Source organism: Centruroides vittatus, unplaced genomic scaffold, assembly GCF_030686945.1.
Source record: "Centruroides vittatus isolate TY-2023 unplaced genomic scaffold, ASM3068694v2 contig_452, whole genome shotgun sequence".
NCBI classification, from domain to species: Eukaryota; Metazoa; Arthropoda; class Arachnida; order Scorpiones; family Buthidae; genus Centruroides; species Centruroides vittatus.
Window position 1 is genome coordinate 2,452,830 of NW_027122248.1, and position 26,932 is coordinate 2,479,761.

The 26,932-nt window shown below is 33.9% G+C and overlaps 3 protein-coding genes across 3 annotated transcripts in view; 1 reads left to right on the top strand and 2 right to left on the bottom strand.

The window, feature by feature from the left end:
* The window catches only part of LOC136977221 (M-phase phosphoprotein 8-like), an 82,170-nt gene extending 73,955 nt beyond the window's left edge, over positions 1 to 8,215 (top strand). Inside the window, exons 9-11 of the mRNA XM_067272690.1 lie at positions 6,554 to 6,681; positions 6,757 to 6,846; positions 6,929 to 8,215. Coding sequence (XP_067128791.1) covers positions 6,554 to 6,681; positions 6,757 to 6,846; positions 6,929 to 6,988 — 278 coding nt within the window. The 3' untranslated portion in view covers positions 6,989 to 8,215. The remainder of the gene's footprint in view (positions 1 to 6,553; positions 6,682 to 6,756; positions 6,847 to 6,928) is intronic.
* Positions 8,216 to 18,855: 10,640 nt separating this feature from the next.
* On the bottom strand, positions 18,856 to 20,208 carry LOC136977238 (uncharacterized). The gene is made up of 3 exons (XM_067272709.1): positions 20,134 to 20,208; positions 19,641 to 19,897; positions 18,856 to 19,329 (listed from the first exon to the last, which is right to left on the bottom strand). Exons 1-3 carry the CDS (start codon positions 20,165 to 20,167, stop codon positions 18,856 to 18,858), a joined length of 765 nt encoding a protein of 254 aa, XP_067128810.1. The 5' UTR covers positions 20,168 to 20,208.
* Positions 20,209 to 25,607: 5,399 nt separating this feature from the next.
* Positions 25,608 to 26,932, bottom strand: part of noi (splicing factor 3a subunit 3 noi) — a 29,385-nt gene continuing 28,060 nt past the window's right edge. The window contains exons 13-17 of the mRNA XM_067272694.1: positions 26,318 to 26,482; positions 26,143 to 26,253; positions 25,973 to 26,063; positions 25,836 to 25,891; positions 25,608 to 25,771 (exon numbers count right to left, since the gene is read on the bottom strand). Coding sequence (XP_067128795.1) covers positions 25,694 to 25,771; positions 25,836 to 25,891; positions 25,973 to 26,063; positions 26,143 to 26,253; positions 26,318 to 26,482 — 501 coding nt within the window. The 3' untranslated portion in view covers positions 25,608 to 25,693. The remainder of the gene's footprint in view (positions 25,772 to 25,835; positions 25,892 to 25,972; positions 26,064 to 26,142; positions 26,254 to 26,317; positions 26,483 to 26,932) is intronic.

Sequence of the window (26,932 nt, forward strand, 5' to 3'; positions counted from 1 at the left end):
CACACACGGGTTCCTTCTACGTTTAGGCTGATCTAACCCATAGCATAATTTTAGTCTATCAACATGCACAGTATCCACGTCACGTTTGTTACATCTCTCTACTTTATACGTTGTCGGATTTATCACCTTTATTATCCTAAATGGCCCCAAATAATTGGGAGAGAACTTATTCCTTTTTTGCCCCTTTCGCCGAACCCATACCTTTTGCCCCTTGCTGAAAGACAATAATTTTTTTCCTTTGTTACAATAATCTCTATTCCTTCTTTGCCTAATGTCGGCTTGTTTACCAGCTAAGTCCCTTAACATGCGCAATTTGGTTATAAGGTATGACTTACGTTCATCGATAGTCAATTGACTTGTGGTGCAACTGAAAGCAGGGGTTCGTGGGTCTGTGCCAAAAAGCAGGAATGCAGGCGACTCATTCAAGGCAGAGTGATGCGAGTTGTTATAAGCGAAGCAAGCGGGAGCAATGAGGTCATCCCACTCCAAGGTACTTTCGCCGGAAGCCTTGGAAATCATTTCAATTAGTGATTTATTAGCCTGTTCGCACATTCCATTGGCACATGGGCGATAGGCCGTAGTTATATTCCTCTGTATTCCCAGCCATTCACAGCAATCGGCAAAGAGGGATGACAAAAAATTAGTTCCGCGATCAGAAACAATCACCTCGGGAACCCCGTACCTACAGACAACCTCGTTGAATATCAAATTACTAATGGACCATGCAGTTTGATCCTTAACCGGATGGGCCTCCATGAAGCGCGTGCATATGTCTACTATCACAAGGATGAACCGATTGCCGCGTTTTGTGATGTTGATGGGGCCAATGATATCGATAGCCACCTTTTGGAACGGGATGCTCGCTTTTTCATTTTCTTGAAGGGGGGCCTTACCTCTATGAATGTTATAACGTTGACACTTCTTGCAATTTCTGATTACCTCCTTGACTACATGCTTCAAATTCCTTACGAAATACCCCCTCTCTACTAATTTGATTGTTTTAGACACCCCCCAGTGCCCGCTAATTGATTCTCGTGAATTGCCTTAATTAAGCTCTTAGCTATGCTTTCCCCCACACACATTCTGTCCACATGAGTTCTGCGGGCTTTCCAATAGAAACGCCTAAACAAACAATCATTCTTTATTATGTAATTATCAAAATAACCTCCAGGGTTATCACTCCGCAAAATATCCCTTTTTATAGCTCCAAAAACATTATCACTATCTTGGGATACAGATATCTTGCTCTCGCCTGGAATTTCTCCTCCTTTTATGTGACCATCCAAATAGTTGATGCCATTGACGTTCCGTGAAAGAAAGTCGGCCACCTTGTTTTCTATCCCCTTAACATGGTTTACCTCTATATCAAAGTCAGATAACTCCATTACCCATCTAGTCAACCTACGACTTCCGTTGCGAATATTGCTCAAGAAAATGAGCGGTTTGTGATCTGAAAGGATTATTGTTTTCTGACCAAGAATCAGGTGCTTAAAGTGTTTCAATGCCAACAATATGGCCAGACATTCCTTTTCTATGGTGGAGTAATTTCGCTCCGCACCTTGGAATTTTCTACTATAGTAACCTATCGGCGCTAGACCACTACTAGTTTTCTGTTCTAGCACTGCCGCGGCGGCATGATCCGAAGCATCAGTGTGTAAATAAAAGTCCTCCTTGAAATCAGGATGAGCTAAGATGGGAGGGTTGGATATGGCCCCCTTTAAACCTTCAAAACTTTTTTGGCAAGCCTCACTCCACACAAAACCCCTGCCCTTCTTGGTGAGCTCCGTAAGCAGAGAGGCTACCTCGGAGAAGGATGGGATGAAGTTCCTAAAAAACCCCACCATCCTGAGGAAGCTACGTACTTGCTTAACGCTAGTAGGTGGTTTAATTTCCTTTATAGAATCGATGTTGGTCGGGTCTGGAGTTATCCCTTCTCTATTTATGACATGACCCAGATACCTTACTTCTTGTGCTAAAAGTTGACACTTCTCGGGATTTAAGCGCAACCCCTTTTCATTTAACGTCGTTAGGACTTGCTTAAGTAACTGTAGATGATCATCGAGGCTCCTTGAGAACAGGACGATGTCATCTTGAAAGACATAGCAATTGATACCTATATAGCTGGCTAGAATTTTAGTCATTACAAATTGAAAATAACGCCCGCTATTCTTTCCACCTTGGGGCATTCTACATAATTGATATTTGCCCCACGGGGTCGAAAAGGCAAATACATGTCTCACTGCAGGGTCTAACGGAATCTGAAAATACCCCGCCTTTAAGTCGAGCACAGAGAAGAAAACATTCCCCTCAAGTTGAGACAAAATGTCATCAATTCTTGCCATGGGGAATATTTGTGGCACGGTGATATCATTTATCATACGTAAATCTAATGTTAGTCTGATCTCTCCAGATTCCTTCGGAACTACATGTAAGGGCGAGTTCCATGCCGATATGCTTTCCTCACACACTCCCGCTTGACTAAGCTCGTCTATCTTACGCCTGAGGGCTGGCAGGTACCCATATGGGGTACGGTATTGCTTAGTATTTATGGGTTGGTCGGAGGTTAGTTTTACGCTATGCACAAAATTTTTCGTGCTGGAAATTTCGGTGATATTCTGCACAGTAACGTCTGGAAACTTATCAAGGACCTCAAGCACCCTTTCCTTAGTGCTCTGCTCAAGATGGTCCAGGTTCCATACAGCCTTACTACCTGCGATACTTTTGGTTATATTTATATTGAATTTATAGTTATATCCTACCCCTACTGGCCTTATTACGCACCCTAATTGTCCCAATATTCCTGATTGTTGGCTAATAATGTCCATTCCTATAATGAGGTCGTAACAGGCACTCTCAGGGAATGCGATACTTGGGATTTTCACCTCGCAAATGCCGCCCTCACCCAAAACTACCCTTACAGCCATAGCCTCGTCACTCGAGATAATGGTTCCCGCCATTCCACTAATAAGTGACTCATTCTTCACAATACACTTTTCATCCCTCAGTTTCACCCAATCAGTTAGTTCCCTTCTTATTACGGTCCTTTCGGCCCCCGTATCCACTAGTCCTCTCAATTCACGTCCCATCAATCTACAATTAATGACCGGTAACCCGCGGTTATTTAACTTTATCTCATTGGTCAGTGTTAGCTGTGTGTGGCGGTCAATTACCTGACCATTTAATTGACCGTGTCTTAGTTTAAATTTCTACGCTGATTACAGTATCTCGATATATGTCCACGTTTCCCACATGAGTAACAAGTCCTACTCTCTCCTCTACTCTCCTTCCGACTTCCACCTTCTTTCACTATCTCACAGACCGACTTTAGTGACTCACTCAATTGTTTTATTTGCCGTTCAAGTTCGTCTATCCTATTGTCTCTCTTAACCGGGTCCCCTTCTTTATCCATGGTTACACATATCTTGCTAACATTTGTTCTTTTACCACAAGCATTTTCAATTTCCTCCTCACCTTCAGCCAAACTGATTGCCTCATCTAAAGTCCTCGGGCGCCCTTGCATTATTTGTTTCCTGATCTCAGGACATAATCCTCGCATGAAACATTCTTTTACTGAGTTATCTCTAAGAATCTCTAAATTAGGATTCCGGGTTATGGCTCTAGATAGCAAAGACTTGACTCTAATTCCATATTCACAAACCCTTTCATCGCGTCTTTGGGCCACCTTAAGGACTAAACTAAAAGCGTCCTGTTCACGTTCCTTGCGGCTGAAGCACTCAATGAGGGGATGAGGGCTTCTTTCAACTCACTATAACTAATAACACCCTGTTCCTTTAAGTCAAAGAAAACCGATAACGGCTCACCTTTTAATCTTGCCTGGATCACCGTTATCTTCACCGGTTCTTCCCAATTTGCCAAACTTGCCACATTCTCCACTGTCTTAAAAAAACGACTGATATCTAGCATGTCGCCAGGCAAGTTTGAAAAGCAGGGGATCATCCCCATAAATCCCGTCACAATCGAGATATTACTGACTTCCGTAGACCCAGATTGTTGAGGGCTGCAGGTGACTTGTTCTTCCAGCACAACAAATAACACAGCTAACCGACATGTGCACACCTTAACTTATTAAATTCACAGTGGAAATACAACAATACTATTACAATCTTGATCCTTTCACAAATAGGTTCACCCTTGCCTTGAATTGATCCTGTCGCGGACGCCAATGTAGTATTGAGGGCCAACGAATTGTTCCCGACGTATAAAAAAGGCAAGTGTGTAAAAGATCTTACAAATTTAAGCACACGACAAATTTTCGATAACTATATATTCTTTATAAAACTTAGGATCACAATATCTACGGTTATACAATTACATTTTTTCTGTTTCGCGACATAAATTAGGTGGATCAAATCTTATAACAAGCATATACCCGACAAGTACAAACGAATCTAGAACTACGCGTAAAAATATATATACAATAGGTACAAACGACGTTAATCTACAAAGTACTCCTCGATGATTTCCTCGGCCAAGTCCAACGGTCCTTCCATCCAGTCGGTGATCTGGTCAGCGAAAAAAAAGATGGCTCCACACATGGAGCGTCACCATTTATATTGCCCACCATCCGGGTTACAGCTGCGTCACGCGGTAAGCACAGACCAATCCTAACTCCACTTACAGGCACCCAGCGAAAGGGTGATATGGCAATGCGAAAACAATTAACACACGCGACAACATCTAGACTTCCGATACGGACAATGGAACTCCAATATATATATATACAGTACATATAACTACCATAGTGGTTAATCACTACAATGGTTTGTGAAGCCATGGTGAACATTTTCGGTATTCTGATAGCAGATCAGTACATCACTTGAATTGTGGGACCTGTGGGTTTGGCCACTTGTGCAGGCTAGACCTGATATGGTGTTCCGACAAGATAGTGCCTGACTGCATGTTGCACAGCAAACTCTCACCAATTTGAATGGAATTCACATCCTTCTCTGGCTGTCAGCCTTGCTGGATCTCCCCCAATTGAACACCTGTGGGACCTTGTCCAACATGAGATGCACTGAGGACCACCATCTCTTATTGTAGATGTCATGTGAACCTCAGTGGATGCAGCTTGGCAAGGGATACCTCAGGCAACCATTAATCACCTCATTGATAGTATGCCATGTCATATAACAGCCATATTCGTTACTGAATAAACACATATCTCTATTATTTCTACTGGTCCTGCAATGTGTATGTGGCTACGCACATTTTTCGTTGTGCTGCAGTTTCACTTTTGAAGAGTGTATAAATTCATTTTAATTTTTAATTTAGGATGTTCTGGAGGAAAAGAGTTAGCCTGGAGCAGGATATAAACACACAATAAACACACCCGCATAGCTGAGGGTAATGAAGGGCCGCACGTGGAATCAGAAGAAATGGCTAGTCCATCACCCATCCATTTCAATCATTACTAAAACTTGTGTTTTTCGGGATGCGGTAAAAAGATTCTCACAAAGTCCACAACTACCTTTTAAACACTAACAATATTTATTCATGAACAATCGGTACAAGTACAGTACACGTTAGAGCTACCCGTGCTCTAGCTGTTAACATCCAACAAAAACTGGTATCCCAGAATCCAATGGGAATAATAGAGTTCTCGTGTACGAGGCTATGGGGAAAACCTCTAGAGGAGTAGCACCATCTGTCGAGTCTGTGACAAGTTACTAGTCGCCGCAGCTAATTATGCTACCCAAACCTTAGTCCAAACTTTGTTTCCAGAATTATTAATTTTAGATATAACTATACTGGTTACTTAGAGCCAACTGGAGATGACTCTGGGCCAATTCTTTTCTTCCAGAACATTTCTAAATAAATTTTAATTTTAATAATTATAAATTAAAAATTATCACAAGATGGCAGCCTACCTCTAGTCAAATTACTTTAATAAGATTAATTTAATAATTAGATGATCTGCCATACTATTGGGCTATATATTTGGTATTATTTCAAGATTGGGTTAGTGGATTTATTGTAATATATGCATAATATAAATATTAAATAAATGTATGAAACCTTTTAGAACACATTCCATATTTATTTTAAAACTGTGAAATTTAAAACAGCATACAAATGTTGAATTATACTTTGCTATTAACGTTGTTATAAATATTGCTAATGAAAGTTTAAAACAATGCTTTAATGTTCATTAATTTTTCATGTTTTTTCAACTACCATTTTTTTTAATAATCTTAAAATGGATAATCAGTAATCATCTAATTCAGTTCCATGTAAATGCTTTCCTTTATTAATTTATATTTTTTTAAATGATAAGATAAAAATCTGTTAATAATCTTTTCTTCAAATGTGATTTTGAACTTTTCCTTTATTAAGCTATATTATATATTAGAACTAGAACCAATAAACCTGTCTTAAAATTCCCAAAATGGGGTTTACAGTTCTGAAAACATTTGGATTGCTCATTTATTTTTGTGTTTAAATACAACCACATATTTGAAATATATTTTTATTTGTAATTTTGAATAACTGAATTACAAACTTTAATTGTGTACTTGCTTTTTTTTCTAATTAGGAACAGGAGATCTCATATTTATTACATATATGTCTGTGAGTGCACAAGAAGTTACTTGTTTTATGAAGGAACCCTGCTTCGTACTCTCAGTTACATTGAATGGTGTTCAGCAATCACCCATGACAGAGGTTTCTGCTTGTTTTACTTTAAAATTTTATGTATATTTCAAATATATTAATAAAAATCTTAATTTTTCTGTATAGGGTACAAACTTTGTTCTTTCTTTCAAACCACTTCAGTACGGCACTAATGAAGCAGTCATACATACTGCACCCTCACCGCAATATAAAAATGTAAGTTTAATGTAATTTATTTATTTTCTTGCATTTTAAATTATCTTTAGAAATGATTTTAAAAAATTTTTCTTCTTCTTAGTTCAAGTTAGTGGTCTGTGCATTCAGGACTGAACTTGAAAAACTTCCCATTTTTGAATGAAAGCACTTTTGTTGAAAAAAGAATGTTCTCTAGGATAAAATGTTGATTATTTTATTGTCTGTGATAAGTGTTTTTAGATTATCTATTTATCTTATATCTAGTCTATCAAACAATCGCGTTACAATTGGAAATTGATGATAATTTTCTTTTCTCTCTCGTCAAAGAGTGATTGTTTTGTTTTAAAATTTTGAAAATTGTTAACATTATTGAAATGAACTGTTTAAAATATTGATAAATTAATGAGCAAGTTGTAATGTAAATTGCAAAGTTTACAAAAAGATAAGTTGAGAGAAAAAAAATTGGTTTATGTTATATTAGTGATCAAATTGTAAATGAAATTGGAAAATTTTTAACCTAGTGTTTTTATGGCATTTACAAAATATATTAATCTTGTTTTATATTCCTTATTTATTAAATTCTATTGTTAAGGTATCGAGAATACCAATTGTGTGACTTCCTCTGTCTCAGTTGAAAAGATTATTTTAATTAACTTTTTTAATAATTAAATTTAACTTGCCATTTTAGAATCATTAGTGTATGTAAAGATGTATTTTACTAAACTATTTCAAGTGTTTAAACTCCCTTCTAACTTTTAGTGCAATAGTTAACTATTTTAAAAAAGAAACAAATGGGATTTTTCGACCTGTCAATTAAATCTTCGAATTGTTATAATTGGCCAAAATTCATGCATCTAAATGAATGTGTTGAAGTTTTCCTTTCAGAGAGCACTAAAGAATCATGTACAGTGATTGTGAAAGTGTATATATATTTTAGAATCATGATAGATATTGTGTACAGTGTGTCATAATTTTCATGCAAACGTCGTATTAACTATCTAGTAAAACTTGTTTCATCTCTAGCCAGTGATCAACATAGCTCACAAAAAAAAATGATTCGATGTAGTTCTGTGCCTTTCCATCTAGTTGTTTTGTTCCCGCTCATCGCGGGCAACTGACACGCCGGTAAAAACATTCCTATTGATTTTAGTGAATATTGCTCACATTATTTTATTTAGTGCCATTAATCATTCACTGCCATGTACTGTATTATATCTATCACTGCCAATAAGTCATGTTATGAAAGATTTTACAAACTGTAAACATTGGTGCTTTTTCCTTGTATGTATTAGTCAAATATACTTTTACCCTTTGTAAATTTGTCCTGTTTTTGTATATTTCTATAATTGACAAAGTTTGTGTTTTACATTAAATGAAGATTTTCATTTTATTTGGTTAAGAATTAATTTGTGAATATTTGAGACATTTTAAATTAAATATGTAAAGTTAAATTCATTGTTTATATTTCTCTGAAGGTAAGATTTAATGCAATTTTTAATAAAAAATTTTTTAAATTTAATTTAAAGCATTATACATTCAAATTACGTTATTATGATTTATCAAAACTGATTTATTTTTAGTGAGAAACACAATCTACAAGTAGTCAGCTTTATAGTATACAAGAATTCTAATTATTGATTGATCTATCATATGGATATTTTGCTTTATTTCATTATAGAAAGATCTTCATATAAAGCAATAATTTTTAAAATTTAATGATACGACCCAATGCAATAAAAATTTGACTTTAAGCATAATATTTAAACTAAATAAAAAGCATTGTTCCAAGTATAAAATAATAATAAAATTAAGATAATTTTCTAAAGATAATGACTACCTACAAAAAGCAGAATAATGGTCATTACCAAAATACTAACAAGAAACATGGATTTAGCTTTAGAACATGACGACAATAGAAACTTTTTATGAATCAATGAATCGTTATCACAAAACATTTTGATTCATTTAGAATCCTGAAAGATGGATTGAGAAATTCATTCATCTATCGTCAGTTCTGAACATGATGTAATAATTCTAAACAATCAGTTTAATGAAAATTGATACATTTCAATAATCTTAATTAGTATTTCATAACTAAATCTATAGTGCTAAATAAGAGTGAAATTATGAAAAAAGAATGATGATAAAATGTATTCTTTTCTATTTTTAATTTGGAAAATCTTGTTCTTTCACATATAGACAACCCTAGATAAATAAAGTTCTTAAATGCAAATTTTAAAACAAAATAAGTCAAAGTTCCTTTTTAAAAACTTCTGTTGTATATCCTAACTTTTCTCTAATTTTCAAACCATATCTGCACTACACCATCCAAATTAGCCTATAAGGATACATCTGTTGTTGAATATGATATGGTTCTATTTACAAACCATTTGAGTTGAACTCTTGAACAGATAAATTGGTGAAAGGCTGCAATCATGACAATAAGAAATGTCCAAAATATAATTTTGATTGGAGATATCTAAATATGGCATTTTTATTTTGCATCTTGCAGCATATAATTTTGTAATAGTAAATGTTCTTTATTGATTTATTTTATTTAAACAAACCAAAAACTACAAAAAATATTTAACTGCTATAAATGTCACTAAAAAAGCAATTTCATAGATTTTTTTTTTTAATTCTATTAAATTATCTGTGTTCACCTTCTGTCTTTTGACATCTGCAATACTCTCATTCATTTGTTTGAAATATTTGATATTTCTCTGGAAGATATTAATCTGACTCCATTATTTAGGCCTACATAAATTAAGATATGCTTATATTAAAAAATAGTGTAATCAATATACAAGAATTAGATAAAAGAAAATAGCTTGTATCGATCTTCCCAATTTGCAACAGAATATTTGATACAATGAATGTCATCCGATATTTACAAGTACAGAATATTCCGATCGTGAGCGAAACAAGAATGAAAATCTCATTCACCACAATACGCTTTATGCCTAAAACAGATGATGCTAAAATTATGCTTATTTTTTTAGCTTAATGACAAATGGAAAATGATTAATGCCTTTTGCTCAAACAAGACAGGTCTTCTTGCTAGATGCAGGCATGTAGCATGTCTTACTTTTTTATTTGTAAAGAAGAAAAATAGAATCAAAAATAAGTTTACCATAAGCTGGGAATAAACCAGCAACTTTAAAAAAGGAATACAAACAAGCAACAAGACTTAGCCACATTTTTGGAACAAGAAAAAGATAGAAAAACAAACCAACACATATGGGGACACCCATGCCAGTAAGGTCTATGAGGAGAAATGAAGCTAAGAGTGACCACACCCACACTATGTGGAAATATTTACCATGGTATTAACCAGGTATAAGTGCGATACTGGCTCGGACTTTGCCCGGGTTAACAAGGTCCGTGTTCGTGGGTTAGGCAGACTCGTGTTCGAAAAATAGGCCACAGTCTCTTTTGGCTACAGGTGGTGAAAGCACCAGCCCAAGCATGGCTACTGCAATGCCCTTGACACACTGTATGTAAGGAACCAACCAACCTAACCATGGTGTTTCTGTGGCAATGCATCCACAGACCACAAAGACTGGAAAACCATGCCAACGGATGAAACGGACAAGTTTATCATCCGTACTCACTACACCATCAAAGACTCAAAACAAACACGACAGCATACAAGACAACAACTACATCCTCACCTCGAAGCCACTATATTGAATATGTGCGTATATGTCATATTGTTAGGAAATTCCTGAATACAGGCACCGACAGACACACACATTGACTCACTTATTTAATTTTTGTCTTGTTTTGGTTACTATGCCTCGACTCTGGTCCAGCATAGTTAACAGCAACCAGTGTCAACAGAGTATAACTCACTAAACCAAACATTTGTGTAGATAAAAATTATTTAAAAATAAATAAATATACAAGATCATTCACATGTATTTATAAACAAAATTATTATTACTGTATATTTGACAAATTTTTGTCAGTTCCGTTTTAGGGTCACCTTCGTATCGAGTCTTGATGCGCACAACTACGACAAATGCACAGGTCCGGGACTTTTCATCTATTGCCTCTATAAACCCCTTAAGTCCTTAACCCGAGATAACTCGGGCAAGTATTAAATAACCCTTTGGAACGGTCGTATGCATGATATATGTGGGAAAAAGCTTATTTCGTATTCTATTGGATGTCTTCTACGACCTCAGCAAATTTTGAAACGATACATCCAATAGAAGTTTTTATTTTTGACCATTTATTCGGTCCCCTCCTATTGAAACATTACAAATGACCAATATTCTAGTGATATATTTGTGTGCTTACGGTAATTAATGAACATCTGTGTAGAAACCTATCTTTCCCTGAAACTTACTTGGCAATATCCCGCTAGCTTTGACAAACAGATGTTCTCAAGGACATTTAGCTGTATACACAAAATAGGGGCGCGTGTCACGTGATCCGTTTCAATTTTTTTTTTGTGTGAAAGATAATTCGTTTCTGAATAATATGTAATAAAGGAAATAACGTTTTTTGCTAAACTTTTTTAGAAATGTATTTCATAAATTGGTGTATTATTAATTTTTTTAATATTTTTGGGTGTTTTTTCCTGTAAAAGACAAAAAAAAAACAAAATGTGAGGATAACCTCACTTAGCATATAATATAAGTAATAAGAAGAAACTAGTATAAAAACTATTAGAAAATCACGAAACACATTCGAGTAGTTACAGTAACTCGTTCAGACTTGTGTAGAAAAACCTACTCCCCTTCAGGCAATCTTGGAAACATCCCGCGAAAGTTTACAATCAGCTGTTCTCAAGGTCATCCAGCTGTGTATCTGTATGTGAAGCTAGAAGCCTGTGTCAAGTGTCTTCTTGCCAGTTTTGTTTTATAAGAAAAATAACAAGTTTCTAAATAATACATAATAAAATAAATAAAAGTTTTAAACTAAAATTTTTTAGAAAATCATTTCGTAAAATGGTGTATTATAAATTATTCTGATTTTTTGTGAGATTTTTTTGTAAAGCTTGTATGTCAGCATATAAAGCTAGAAACGAATAATTATAGAATAAATATTATTGTGATATAAGAAATTGTTTGTACTTGTGTAAAAATACACATAATAAAGCTTTTATAATAAAAGTTCTTTGGAACACCTGCCAGCAATTATGGAGGAAATCAAAATAACACGCTTGTCTAGCCTAATTTTTTCTTATCTTCCTATATCGATTGTTCTGTACAGATTGTTGAATATTTTCTTGCAGTTAGTATTTTTATACTTTATTTTCATCTAAACACATTTGATGTAATTTTATCCATATAACACAAATTTACAATAATATTTACATGTTTCATTTTCGAAAAAATCATAAAATAAAAATAAATCAATAGATTTTATTTACAAATTTTATAATGTAAAGTAATATGTTCTCTTCTGTAATAAACGAACTGCGCCCTTGTATAGCCTCATGGTGTGAAATATCATTGTTTACAATATACTATTTCTCTCTTCATCACAAACTCCAGGGGGTAGTGCGGCTCAAGCAATGTAGGACAGAAAAAAACCTTTCTCTGGTAATCAGCTAATGAAAAATATTCGGTTAATGTGAGCTTAGGTATACAAAAATGGCGGCACTTCCGGCCGCCATCTTGTTTGCACACGCAAATGTGCAAACAAGATGGCGACCGTCGACAATAACATAAACGCGCCTATATTTAATCTTTTTTAAAACTAAGACATTTTTAAAACGTAAATTTTCTACTTACTTTTTTCCCTGCTTTTGGTTACTTTTCCTACTCTTGTACCAGAAACGAAAAATAAAAAAGTCGTCATACTACCTATAAATTTAATCGATGCATGGACGAAGTGAATTGCGAGATTCTATACATCAGTGGTTCGAACAAAATTCGTCTGTATTGTACATAAATTTTACTCCTCTTAAGAACTGCAGTCTTACAATTCACATCTCTCGACTTTTCATCTACGATAGGCAGCGTCTCCATAGAGGTTGGCACCTGCGATCCACGGCCACCTAGCCTTCCATGTGTCGTTCACGTTGTCTTTCGTATCGGAAATCACTATTACATATCCTTGGTTATGACAAATTTAACACGTTTAAGACACATTTGCACACTATAAACGCACATTTAAACAATGGTTAAACACATTTAACTTACATTTGCACACTTTAAAACACGTTTAACACATTTACACACTATAAACGCACATTTAAACACATTTAGCTCACATTTGCACACTTTTAAACACATTTAATACATTTACACACTTTAAACGCAAATTTGAACCACATGTAAACCCTTTACAAAACTTTTACCTCGCTTACACAATATTAACACACCTTTAATACACTTTTATGACATTTAACACGCATTAAACACATTAATGACACGTTTATCATGTTAATTACCATTGACAAACTTTCCTACTCGATAACTTTAGACTTCGAGTAAATTGTACAAACTTTCAAAAAAACCAGTAGCGTGCCGTCATTGGAAGCGATGGAAGCGCCGATTCCACCATCCAATGACCTTCCCTTGAATTTTATAAAATATAAAATTTCATATTTTAACGTACTTTGAATTAATTAAAATTAATATTTTATTATAACTGCATTATGTATCTTTTACAAATTTCTATACTACATGTGAAAAAAAAACGATAAGATTGCTATCGTATATTCGAATAATTCGGTGGCGGAAGGAATGTCGAAACCGGGTCAGTCTCCAATCAGCCAGATTATATAGGCATTAGCACATGCGGTTTACAGTGCACCAACCTCACCCGGTTTAGCTGGTAGAAGCTACACACGCGTAAAGAGTACGCGACTTTATATCCCGGAGCGGTTGTGGGCTGTTAGCCGCCTGCTAGATATTCGGCCACCCTCGTCCGATTATGTGAATCACGAGCAGACTAGATCAACGGCGGGCAACCCGCGGGCCAGCTACGGCTGGCGAAAAGTTTCTATCCGGCCCGCGAGATCTCTAATAGATTATTAAATTGGAAAAATAACTAATTAATAGTTATTTTTCCAATTCTTTGTAATTTTCGAAAACGATAAGAGAAATAAATGTAGTAATTAACTTTTTATTTATTTATTTCATATTTGCAGACTAAAAAAATTACGAGTCACAAGAAGGCGTCAATTAACTACTACGGCGCGGAAAAAAACGTAAAATTTATTCTGGCCCATGTTATAAAAAGGGTTGCCCACCTCTAGACTAGATTTATAACAACCCAACCGATAGGAGTTTACTGGCACGTTTTTATGATAGTTCTGTATAGTTGACGGGAGTTTAAAAAAACTCCATTAAAATATTTGATATATTTATTCTGCGTTTATTCCGCTCTCCCATCTTATATTACTTACGGATTTCGATGTTAAACCGGTGATATTACGATTTAGTATGTCCCATCTGTAAGGGGATGCAGAAAAAACGTGTACAATTCTAGTACAGTGTTAAAAATTAACTGTTACTTTGGCAGCATCATTTACAACCAAATTTAATGAATGAGACGTACAGTACATACAATGGTACAAAAAAAAAGCTCTAGAATTTATTTTTCTTAAATTTACGATTTATGTATCGGTTGTCATAAAAATTTGTCTTTCCACTGTTTTCCCAAGACTACAGATATTCAGGTACAAAGTAACTGGTTTCGACTTATTTCTACTTAAGAAGTGACTAAATAATTAAGAGATTAGGGAATGGGGACATAAATAAAACCCTGTTGAAAGAGCCAGAATTTTACTTCAACAAAAGCTTAACAGAACCAATCACTCGCTCAGTACAGTGGGTAACTCATTTCCGTGTACACCTGGTATTAAAACGAATTAGTTAGAAAACGAATGACTATTAAGTTTAACATAGTTAGATTTTTACAGCTACGGTGAGAAACGTTTAAAATTTACAACAGCCCTGTGGCGTCTTTTGAGATATACTAGCGATGCGACAAAAGAGGCATTTGACATTGACCGGTATCGGCACCCTCGGGATTTGGCACGCACACACTCACTACACACCTACCTGGACCGTCACTAGTTCCATCCATTAGCTACTCGTATCAAGATATTTGACTAACTTGTAAGTGGATTGTTTTAAGATTTAAAAAGTAATGACTATTTTATGTTATTTTTATGTACGTTTCTTTACAAAGCTATATTTTAATTATAATTTTCTTTAAAAGTATATTAATACAATCGAACAATACATTGTACCAGGTATGTATATCCATCGCACATTTTATTTCACCGAGTAAGTTTTTATAATTTATTTTTAATTTTAGCCCTTATATCGTGGCTAGCGATTCAGAATGTAATTGTGATATTAAAAATACATTTAGAGAAGTCTATAGTTTTTACTGGCTTATCGAACAAATGAATACGAATGGACCCTAGACCAGTGATTCTTAACAGGGGGCCGCGGCCCCTGGGGGTCCATAAGAAGTTTGCCGGGGGCCGCCAAATTATGCAAAATTTCCTTCAGAATATAATAAAAAGAAAATTGATGTATAATCCGAATATCGTATTGAAAAGTGAAATAAGAAAGATAAAGTTTTCCTATTTAGTTTTTATTTATTTATTTTGTATTTCTTCCCACATACAACTTTGTTAGTACAGAAGAAATAAATGTAAATATGCTACTTACACCGCAGTATTTACTTCTTTTATTCCAAAGCAATTTTAAGAAACTATTAATGCTTGGAATTTTAAAAATAATTAGGAAAAATAGTAGGCTTTGAAAATTTAAATATTTTTGCAAAAGATATGCAAAATCCTTACGACAAGTGGGCGTTTTAGTTTTAGTTTAGTTTTAGCATCGACATTGGATCGATTTATCGACATGTTTCTTATTTTATTTTCTGTTAAAAATTAATGAGTTTTCATGTTTAATTGTGAAGTTTGAATGTTATTTAAATAGATAATGAAATAATAAAGTTATGATTTACATTTATTATATAAAAAATAAAGCAATAATAAAAAAATCAATTTATTATAGATAAATTATCAAATTATCAAATATAAATTATTATTAAAAAATGGGGGTCACAAAAAAATTATGAAATATTTGGTGGGCGGCGAGTATAAAAAGGTTAAGAACCACTGCCCTAGACCATCACTGACGCGCAATTAACTGATTGCCCCTGGAAGTCGGCTTCTTACAGAAACACAGCTTCCCTGTCATCAAATGTCACGGCACGCCACTGCCTGTCTACGTAACATATAACAGATTGATCGAATGTTTATACAAAAAAGTTTTTTGATTTTTTCAAGTCTTGAATTTTATAAATTTTTGTAAACATATATATATTATAGTCAGCAATCATAAACGGTGATGTGTTATTCATATTTCTGTAAAATTATTTACGTATAAAGGCATTTAGAAAAAACTTCCAAACACCTGCATGTAATTATCAATTTTCAGATGAGCAACTTGTAATAAACATTTGCTAAAGGTATCATAGCAGGTGTAGCGCTGCCTGTGCCGATATCTTTATTATTTTATATATCTATATTTTTATTTTTCAATTTTTGATCTTTTTCTGATTATAGATGTATATATTTGTAAATATTTTATTATTTTTCATGTATTTTTTCATTTTTCATTTTAATTTTATTTTTATGACATTAAATTTATTTTCATTTTATGTTGTATTATGTTTCATTTCTTAAATTATTTTTAAACGCTAACCCACGCTAACTACGAATGGCAGCTTTCCAGCACGACATGAGAGTCATGCAGACAAGCCAACATTGCAGGCCCCTGTAAAGTTGGCTATCGAAAGGGAAAGGTGCCATTTAGGAACCAACTAGGGCACATTCAAAAAAATTAAAAAAAATTTTTTTTAATTCAAATGATGTTTATGTTTGGTTTTTAATATTAAAAAAAATTCCGAATTACACTGGAGCCGTAAGGTAAAGTCTCAAGGAGTTAAATGATTAATATTCATAGAAGAAAAAATTTACATATTCTTTTCTTATAAACATTTTTGAAAAAACTCATTATATATTTATCTGATTAAGATTATGCTTGTAATATACTAACTTATCTAGTTTATTATATTACAAGTGATAAATTATTATGTAACTGTCAGACTTCATTTAGTTAGCAAATGGCTCTTTAATCTGGACTTTCAAATTATCATTAATCTTACAAATTCTCAGTAAAGGTAAGAAATTTTGTTTATAAGAACCCCTCTGTTGCAACCCACCTGCCCAAGTATGCACTTAGCTTAATACCACAAAGGTGGAAAACCTAAGTGCATACTTGGGCAGGTGAGCTGCAACAGAGGGGTCAGACAAAGCAGATGGAGAAAAAACTATGAGAGAAGCTACGGACATGTCCTCTCTGTCCACCTGCCCTGCCTAGCGTGCACAAGTTACACTGGAGAAAATTTGTCTGGCTTTCTCAAGGTGACAACATTTCTCACTCATCCGCCTCAAACTTCAAACACGTCACTAACCCAGACGTTCGCCCGTCGAAGCTTCCCGCACTCCACTTATTAACAGAAATCACCATTTTGGAGGTAGAGCACCGTCATTTGTGCCCATTTCTTTCATTAGTTATAATTTATTACTTGAAAGAATAATGAATGCAGACATGACTAAATTCTGTTGGATTCCACAATGAAATGCAACCAAGTCATCTTCAAAACATAGATAACACACTGTTTGAAATCTGAAACGTGAAAATTTGTTAAATACTTGAAAGTTAATAACTGTTTATTTATAACTGACTGTTTTCCTTCCAGACTAATTTTATTTCATTATCTCTGAAATACAATTAAAACTGTAGTCAAAAGGAGCACGATTGGTCACCCTAACTTACCTTTAAGGGCTTGAAATTGTTTACTTTCTGCTCTTATATTTGTCCTCCAAAATGAATACTGCTACTGTAATTATGTTAATTATTACCCAAGGAATATGCAATGGACACCAATTAATAAAGTAACCGAGTTTCGTCTCCCATCCGCATTCAAACATCTTATGCGCTGCTTCTAGGAAATGTCATAAACGAGTTGCTCAACTTTCCCGGCAACGTTTAAAATTTTAGTGGCGCCATCTGTTGTTAAAAAGAGGCCCTCTCGGTGCCCACAAAGCACAGTTAAAAAATAAAAAAGCCGGATAAGTATTCCAAATTATATGGAACATGTTCGAGGATGATTTGTCTAAATTACTTTTAAATTTGATTAAGGTATTATTAATACTGTTAAACTCCAGGTTCTCACATCTGTCTGCGAGCCCAGATATTCCAGGTCAAAATTCGAAATATAATGTCTATGGGCCGATCGACGTTGTAAGTTTAAGAACAGAAAATATCATTTTTAGGACTGCTTTTTATTAAGAATAAGGCATTTTACCCATTTCATTTGTTCAAACGAATTAATAATTAACAGACAAATATGGCATGAAAGGATTCGTTATGTTCACAACCGGCGATAAATGTACGTTAAAGATAATTCGGCGTTACCTACAAAAATACCCCGACACAATCGAAGATTTTGGCAGTCCACTCCGACACGAAGATCGATTGAACGACATAAGTTTTTACTTGGTCGAAACACTTAGGGGACCAACTTCTAATTTTTTCGGGAGTAAGTGTAAGAAATAAATCTTCGTAACTGAATGTAACAACATAAATAAACTTGGTCTTATAAATTTATTTAATAAGACAAATAAATAAACAAGTCCGTCTGAACGACTGAAACAATTTAAAACGTTAAAATGCATATAAAAAATGGTTTTGTTTTATTTTAAGGGAACAGTTGTTATAGGACTCGATTGTGCTAATGATCGCGTTTATAATTAAATATTTCAGTTTTAAATGTTAAAACAAAAGGAGAAAATAGCGAATTAATGCTTTTTTTAAATAAATAGTATAGAATAAGGACCATGCTACAGCTTTATTTCTTAAAATTCATTAGATAAACATTACATTGTTTAATTTATAGTAAACACGAGATCGATTTAAATTTCGATTACATATTTCATATTTTGTATTAATTATCATAATATCGTTTTAATATCCATTATATTTGTCGTGCAAGTGCATTTAAACACTCAAATCTTAGTGCTGATGGATCGCTCACTTTTCCTCCAAGTATACCGCTTACAATGTTTTCAATATCGCCTAAAAGGACTCCAAGGTCATTTTCGAAGATTTTGCAAGCAGTTTCGTTTCCTCCGTTCGTAGAAATATTATCAACGTAATTTCCGAGGCATTCCAGAAGTATCCGAACAGCATCGTCAACATATGGCAAACAGTAGAGTTTGGAAAACTCTCTAAGTACGCAAGCTATATTATCTGTAATGTTAGAGAGAGTCGGGCATAGAGAATTAGCACTCGATGTGCTGGTAGTCAGAGAGTTTTCAGAACACGAGGAGCATTGGTCAGCACGACCACTGTTACCATATAGCAGTTCGTTAAGTACAACTGTAGCACCAGAAACGTTAAGGTTTAAAACTGCAAGGCTATTAAAGCATTTCTGCAAATCAATCCCAGTCTAGGAAAAGAAAAATATATATATATATTGGTAAATATTAAATGGCAGTCCTTTTTAAAACAGATAAGCTAATCAGTTACATTTTACATAAAAACGAACGTTTTCGATAAAACAAATGCGGTGATGATGTGTTAAACTACTACGAAATTGAATTAAAGCTAAAAAATATATATATATATAACGAGATATATAACTTAAAGTACTTAATTTACGAATTTTTAATAACAATGTAAGGTACTAAAATAAATATTTGAAACAAACAAGATAACAACGAAAAATTTCGTTACAATAATAAAATACATTAAACTAACCTGTCGTATAAGACACCCTGTAAGATTATATGTATCCAAGCTATCTAAAAGTCCTTTCAAAAGTCCGCTAGTCGTCATATCACTTATTCCCGGTGAACCAGTTGGCAGACTATTTACTATACCCTGTAGTACCCCCGTTAAGCCGCCTTGTCTTGAATCCTCTTCAACTGAGAGGTCGCCTTTCTTTTCGGCATCCAATAAAACATCTTCCTTTATTTCTTTCTTCGACGCTTCGCTGTTGTCTACGGTTGCAATTCCTAAAATAAATAGGTAACTAAAGTATAATTAACGAAAATTATTTTTTCGTCAAATTAACAAATTTGATATATAATTAATAGGAAACTTTAAAACTTTACAGAACATTTAAATGGTGAGCAATATATCGCTTAAAATATAAGAAAACAAGACTGTAAAATTGAAGTTTAAGCATTAACAAATAAATATTAAATTATCAATTTAAAAATACAAGTATAATAGAATATTGTTAACTTACCGATAAGAACCACGAGAAAGAGAATGGTTTTCATCTTGGTTTCGGTTTGTAGCTCGCCGAAATGTGCTTGCTCGACTGTTTTTCCATGCCTTTTTATAGCTAAATTTAGCGCCATTTCTCCTCCTACCTGTCAATCCAAAGTTTTGACAATGCAGATGGTATTTTGAGTTTAGAATTTAATGAAATTGCTTCATTTATTTACGCGGATGGTACGCTTCCACCTTTGTATTATTATGTTTCCGGCAGTTATGCTTTACAAACCTACCCGAAAATATGTTTTGTATCTTAATCTGAATAACCGGCAGCGAGTTCCAATTGTTTTATAAGTATTTTAATGTATTTATTCAACCCAAAATAAAAAAACAACAACAATTGATTCGTGGTAAAGGTGTTTGAGCGAAGAATAACTTTTGTAAACAAATAAATAATGATTTAGATTAAAATAAACATCGATGTAGATTTATAAATACATTAAATAATATATTTTCGGATAATTATTTGCGTGAAGAAATAACCCGTTGGTCGAGGGACGGCATTTTGTAAGAACTTTACTCAAACTTTTCCCACTCACGGTTGCCAACTATAATACCTTTCCTGGTGTCGAAAAGGCTACTACTTCTATCAAACTTTAAAGCCATTTCAACATTCGCGTTATTAGATCCATCCCGCATATTGGTGCAGCTAATTCCTTTGAGTATCAACTGAATTTTCACTGGTGTAATATTAATGAAATAGAAAGAACATGCTACTCGAATTAGTTCCAAAATGTCAACTGTATAGCAGAGGACGAAAAACTTACTGGAACAATCACAAGCACGTTCGCATTGCTGCGTTCCTGGCCTTATGCAGAGGATGCGTTTCTAGACGACAAAGCGCTAAACGAGGTCATTTTTAACATAGAGTAAATAGGGATAGGGGAACACGCGACCAAAAAGAAACAGATTTTACTTTAATTTTAAGTAATTTTTACGTTTATTTAAATAATAATATGTCTTAAATAACACAAACATATGCATACAGAAATGTAAAGTACCATCTCCTAGTCCTGCTGTATCGATTAGGTTGACAATTTGGTCAACCAAACGAGACAGCGATCTTTGAGAATTCTTGGATACATTCATCCACAACTTCTTCCACACTCCGTGCATTTATCAGTTAATTCCTGCTAAGCCAAGTCGATATTGCCTATGGCATCCATGATATATTTTTTCCAAAATTGCACCAAACAAACGTAGATTTAAGGAAATTACAGCGCTACGACGAATTGCCACCTTTTGTTGACTGGTTCGTGTTTGGGGATAATCGTATTATATACGAATCAATGAAATCAGCTTAAATTTTGAGCTTTTTTTAGGCTTTGGGCAGACCGCGTTATATTGAATCAGCGTTAATCGAGGCAGTGTCGAGCGGGGTCTTACTGTATAATTTCGGATGAAATTAATGGTTAAATAATATAATTTAAACATTATATTCCCCATTTACTCGAATAATTAAACATGATTTTTTATCGATGCAAAGTATGGTACTGTACATGTCACATGTCACTCAAAAGTATGCAAAAGCAGTTATTAACGAACACATGTTACTTACACGTGAATGACCTAAAAGTAAAATTTCGATTTAAAATAATTTAAATAAGTTTTTTCAAATAATTTTATTTAATCCACAATTGAATTTCTAAATTATTCGATTTAGAATATTATAAAATTAACAAATATAATTTAAAAAATTGTACATTTTTACAATTTTAATTTTAATAAATAATATAATTTTATATTTATAAAAAATGTATATTATATATATATATATTAAATATATATAATAATATAATTTTAATAAATATAATACATATTTTAATAAATTTTAATTTTAATAAAATATACAAATCGAGAGTTATTTAACTTTCAATTTGATAAAAATCTTGAACATAATAAAATATTATGTTCTTATCCTAAAACATTAACTTTTTACCAACATAAAACAGTGGAAGTAGGAACCAGGCTGAAAATGACAAGGAATTATAAGCTCGGTTCTGGGGATGTCAGCTTCTTCGTCCCAACTTTGATATAATTCTTTTCTTCTGTATTTACTTAAATATAAACAGGACAATACAATAATTTTTAATAGCTTATGTTTGTTTCTGTTTACTAAATTGAATTCCACAGTAAAATACTCGGAAACTCTAAATAATAAAAGCCAAACAAATTAAATAGCTTAATTTTTACAATATCAACTTAAAATGGATAAAAGGATTATGAAATAGTTATTATTATTTATTGGTGTATGTCGACTTCTTTCGAAGAAATAATCATTTATTGTGCAGTTTATGTAAGCTGAAAATTATTCTGTCCTCTTTGATGACATTTGTTAAAATTTATTAATTTGTACTGTACACAAACATTAAATTTTAAACACATTTCTTGGTGATAGGATGATCACGCGACCAAAAGCTATTTTTAGCAGATACAGGGGAGACAGGGGTTAGTTGTTATTTTAAGTTTTCTGAGCACATGCAAGAGGCAGCACTTGCTAATTAACATGGTATTTGACACTTACGTCATTCTAACGCTACGTGAAATTTGGCGGTAGGAGGAGCTGTTAGAGTTGTGATATCTTCATTTGTATCATTTTCCAACCTAAAAGTAATTTTTTTGTATTGTGATCCCCATCTACTTTTGAATACAGGATTGCGTGGTAGGTTTCCAATGTTTAACATGCTTATTAACAGTATACGATAGTGTAATATTTTGTTGTAATTGCATAAATACCTTGAAATGCTCAAGAGCATTTTGCCACTTAATCAAAATGGCGGGATCGGGGCAAATTGTTACATTGTAACAACTTACCCCATGTGTTTGTTTGCTAGTATTTTTTATTATATTTCAGAAAATGCCACGAACACATAAAAGGAAAACCACTAGAAGTTCTACAGATGCGAGTATCTACGAAGCTGCAGCAAAGGATGTAGAAGAAAAGAAGTTATCACTTAGAAAAGCAGCTGATACTTATAAAATTAATTTTATGACTATCCAACGCTACATCAAAGGAGTGGGGAAAAATAACGATACTTCTGCACCATCTGTCAACTTGGTTGAGTACACTAGGCACAGACAAGTTTTTTCAGATGAACAAGAATCAAAACTCGAGGAATATATTGTTCATTCAAGTAGAATTTACTATGGTTTATCTTCCACTGATGTAAGGATGCTTGCGTACAAATATAGTGTTGCCTGTGAAGTCAGCTATCCGAAAAATTGGGACGAAACAAAGCGAGCTACAGAAGACTGGCTTTCAGGATTCTTAAAAAGGCTTCCTAAATTATCCCTTTGAACTCCTGAGGCCACGAGTTTATCTAGGGCAACAAACTTTAATGCTCACAATGTTGGACAGTTTTATGACAATTTGCAAGATGCTCTTCAATGTCACCGATTTGAAGGGCACAAGGTTTGGAATGTGGATGAAACGGGTGCAACTACAGTTCAAAAACCAAATAAAATCATAGCTGAGAAAGGGCAAAAAACAAGTAGGAAGAACAACGTCCGCAGAAAAGGGAACTACTTTGACGATTGAAGTAGCAGTAAATGCTATAGGCAATTCTGTACCTCCCCTCTTCATATTTCCACGTGTCCACTTTAAGCAGCATTTCATCGCCCAGGGTCCAACAGGTTGCACTGGTGCTGCTCATCCCAGTGGATGGATGACTGGACCAATTTTTTTTGCAGTTTATGGAACATTTCCACAAGCATGTATCGTCATCAGTAGATTTGCCAGTTTTGGTCATTCTTGATAAACATATTTCTCATTTGTCATTACCAGTTCTTGATTTTTGCAAAGCAAACGGAATCTACCTACTGTCATTTCCACCTCACACTTTGCATCGTCTGCAACCTCTAGATGTGAGTGCATATGGATCATTCAAAAAATTTTACTACTCGGCATGCACTGACTTCATGAACTCCCACCCTGGTATTCCAATATCAATCTATGACATTCCAGGGAATTGTCAAAGAAGCTTTAACTAATGCCTTAACACCAAAAAATATAACATCTGGGTTTCGCAAAACCGGAATATGGCCATTCAACCGCAGTGTTTTCTCGGATGAAGATTTCCTAACATCAGCTGTTACTGACAGATCTGTTCCACCAGATAATCCACATCAGGGACCACAAAATATTGCCATTGAGGACTATAACAAAGATACCAGCAGTGCCGATGGGCAAACTAATGTCCACGAAACACAAGGTCCTTCTACCAGTGGAGCCTCTAAAGAATGCCCCATATCTCCCGAAGATATAAGACCATACCCAAAGGCAGGAGCTAGAAAAACTATGTGCTGCAGGAAGAGAGGGAAATCGCCAATATTAACTGATACTCTGGTGAAAGAACAGCTTCAAAAAGAATATGAAAAAAGAATGAGAAGAGAGAAAGGACATAAAAAGGAGACTTCACTCAACAAAGACAGAAGACCCATGAAGAAGAATGTAAAACAGAAACTTCAAATCAGTAGTAGTTCAGAAAACAATGACGAAGATTATCTTTGTTTGATTTGTTTTGGACCATTCTCTCTTGATAGTTCTGGGGAAAAGTGGATCCAATGCACTGAGTATAAAAAGTGGGCACACGAGCGCTGCGGAGGAACTGATTCTTACTATGTTTGTATTCACTGTGTTTCTGATATATCAATGGAATCTGATTAATAAAATCATTATGCTTTGTAAGAGCACATTTTGTTTTAAGAAATATATTCTGAATTGGTGCAATGGCTTTTTCTCTTACTATATATATATGTATATGTATAAATGTGTTTCATTGTGAAAGTTTTTTAAAATAAATATTCCTTAAAGTTTAATTGAAAATGTGAAAGTAAACATGATGTAATCTGCTTTGTCGGTATGGAAAAAGTAAATGTAACAACTTGCCCTGGCTCTGTAACAACTTACCCCACTAAGGGGTACATTGTTACAAAGTCGCACTCTTCAGAAAACTGAATATTTCAGAATGTTAATAAATTCATAGAAAAGTACAAAAATGTGGAATATATAGCTAAGAGAATGCTTAACCTGTCAGCAGACTTACAGATTTCTATGTTAAGTCAAACCTTCATAAAAAAATTTTAAGTAAAAACTGTCACAACTAACCCCGTTTCCCCTATACGTCACTCACCACTGCCACACGATCGCCTTTGACGTATATATATATATATATATATATATAATGAGATTAGAATACTGAATGGCAATGGGAAAATATTTCTTAATTTTTAGATTTGACGTTACAATATGGTGTCAAAAAACTTGATTATTACAAAGCTGCAACTTTCGGCATAGTACTTTGATTATAATACTTTTGGCTTATAGTACTGACTAAATACTGAAGAAAACACGTCAGTTTTAATCAATCAGTTGTTTCATGTTAATAAAAATGATGGAATTCTTTCTTGTACGTGAGAAAAATTTGCTTTCAAGAAAAAATATTTATTTTATAGTTAAAATTCTTATTTTAATGATAATCAGAAATGCAATTACAAATAGTCACTTGCTAAATGGTACGAATTTATAATTATAATAAACCCTGTCTTTTCAGATCTTCGAAAGTCTTCTTATTTACAACATTTCCTTGAGTATCTTCATATTCTTCCTACAGAAAAAATAATTATGTCAAAGTGCCCAAATATTTATTTAATATTTAATCAAAACCATACCTCATTTGTGGCTTGAAAGCGTTCCTTCTGTTTTTGTTCTTTCAGTTTTTGCCAAACTAATTAAAAATCATAAAATGTCTTGTTATCATCATTATCGTGCCACTGTAATACGTACTAAAATTGAATTTAATACTTACGTCCTAATGCATCTTCAATCTGTGTTACGTTAGCAAAGTGAGCTGTATTTGGAATGCCCAAGCATCTCATTCCATGTGCATGTCGCCACTCCTAGAATTTATAATTATAGTATAAAAGTAATAGTAATAATAATAATCACAATAATAATGATGATAATTTCAATACTTACTGCAAAATGTCTCTGAAATGCTTTTGGTCCTCTATATGTAAAGTTTCCACAGATTTCACAACTGTAGGTAATGTTCAAACCGTGAAGTTTATATAGCCAATAGGGAATGGGCTATTTAAGAAATGGTATTTTAAATAACTTTAAATCACAGAAAAATCATTAAATGTAAGTTTACCTTTCCATCCCAGCCCAAAGGAAGATTTTTAGGATTATAAATAACATCGTTATCTTCCTCTTCTTCGGATTCAGATTCTGAGAGTTCGTTATCGGATTCTTCTCTTTCACCAATAGTCCGAGCTTGTTTTCTCTGGACGTTTTCTTTTGTAGCCTGACGTTGTTCCTTTAAAACAATTTACATGCTTCTACAATACTAATTAATCATATCTGGGTTTCAAATACAGTCAAACCTGTTTTTATGCGGTCTTTTTTTGTGCGATTTTTTATTTGTGCGGTATAGTTGGCGACTAGTCTCGTGCGATTTGTCATGTCTCACGTTGACTTATTATAGCTAAATAAACTTATTATAGTAATATTATTGCACGAATATGCGAAAAATGAAATAATTTATTTTTTAAGTCAAAAAAACACCACCTGGACAAAAATATGTAAAACAGACGATAGATGAGACGATGCAGTCAAGTGCTGACATCTGTTGTCAATAAATTCTATTTCGTACGGTTTTGAGTTATTTTCTATGTGAGACTTTTTTTATGCGGTCCCTATTGACCGCATAAAAAAGTATTTTTTTAATTGTGTTGCGAAAACTATTTTTTATAGCCACTCGTGAAGT

Coding starts and splice junctions, on each gene's coding strand:
- LOC136977238 (XM_067272709.1), bottom strand. CDS start 20,167: ATGAAAACCATTCTCTTTCTCGTGGTTCTTATCG. Junction 19,898..20,133: donor CTTTCTCGTGGTTCTTATCG/GTAAGTTAACAA, acceptor TATTTATTTTAG/GAATTGCAACCGTAGACAAC. Junction 19,330..19,640: donor CAGGGTGTCTTATACGACAG/GTTAGTTTAATG, acceptor TTCTTTTCCTAG/ACTGGGATTGATTTGCAGAA.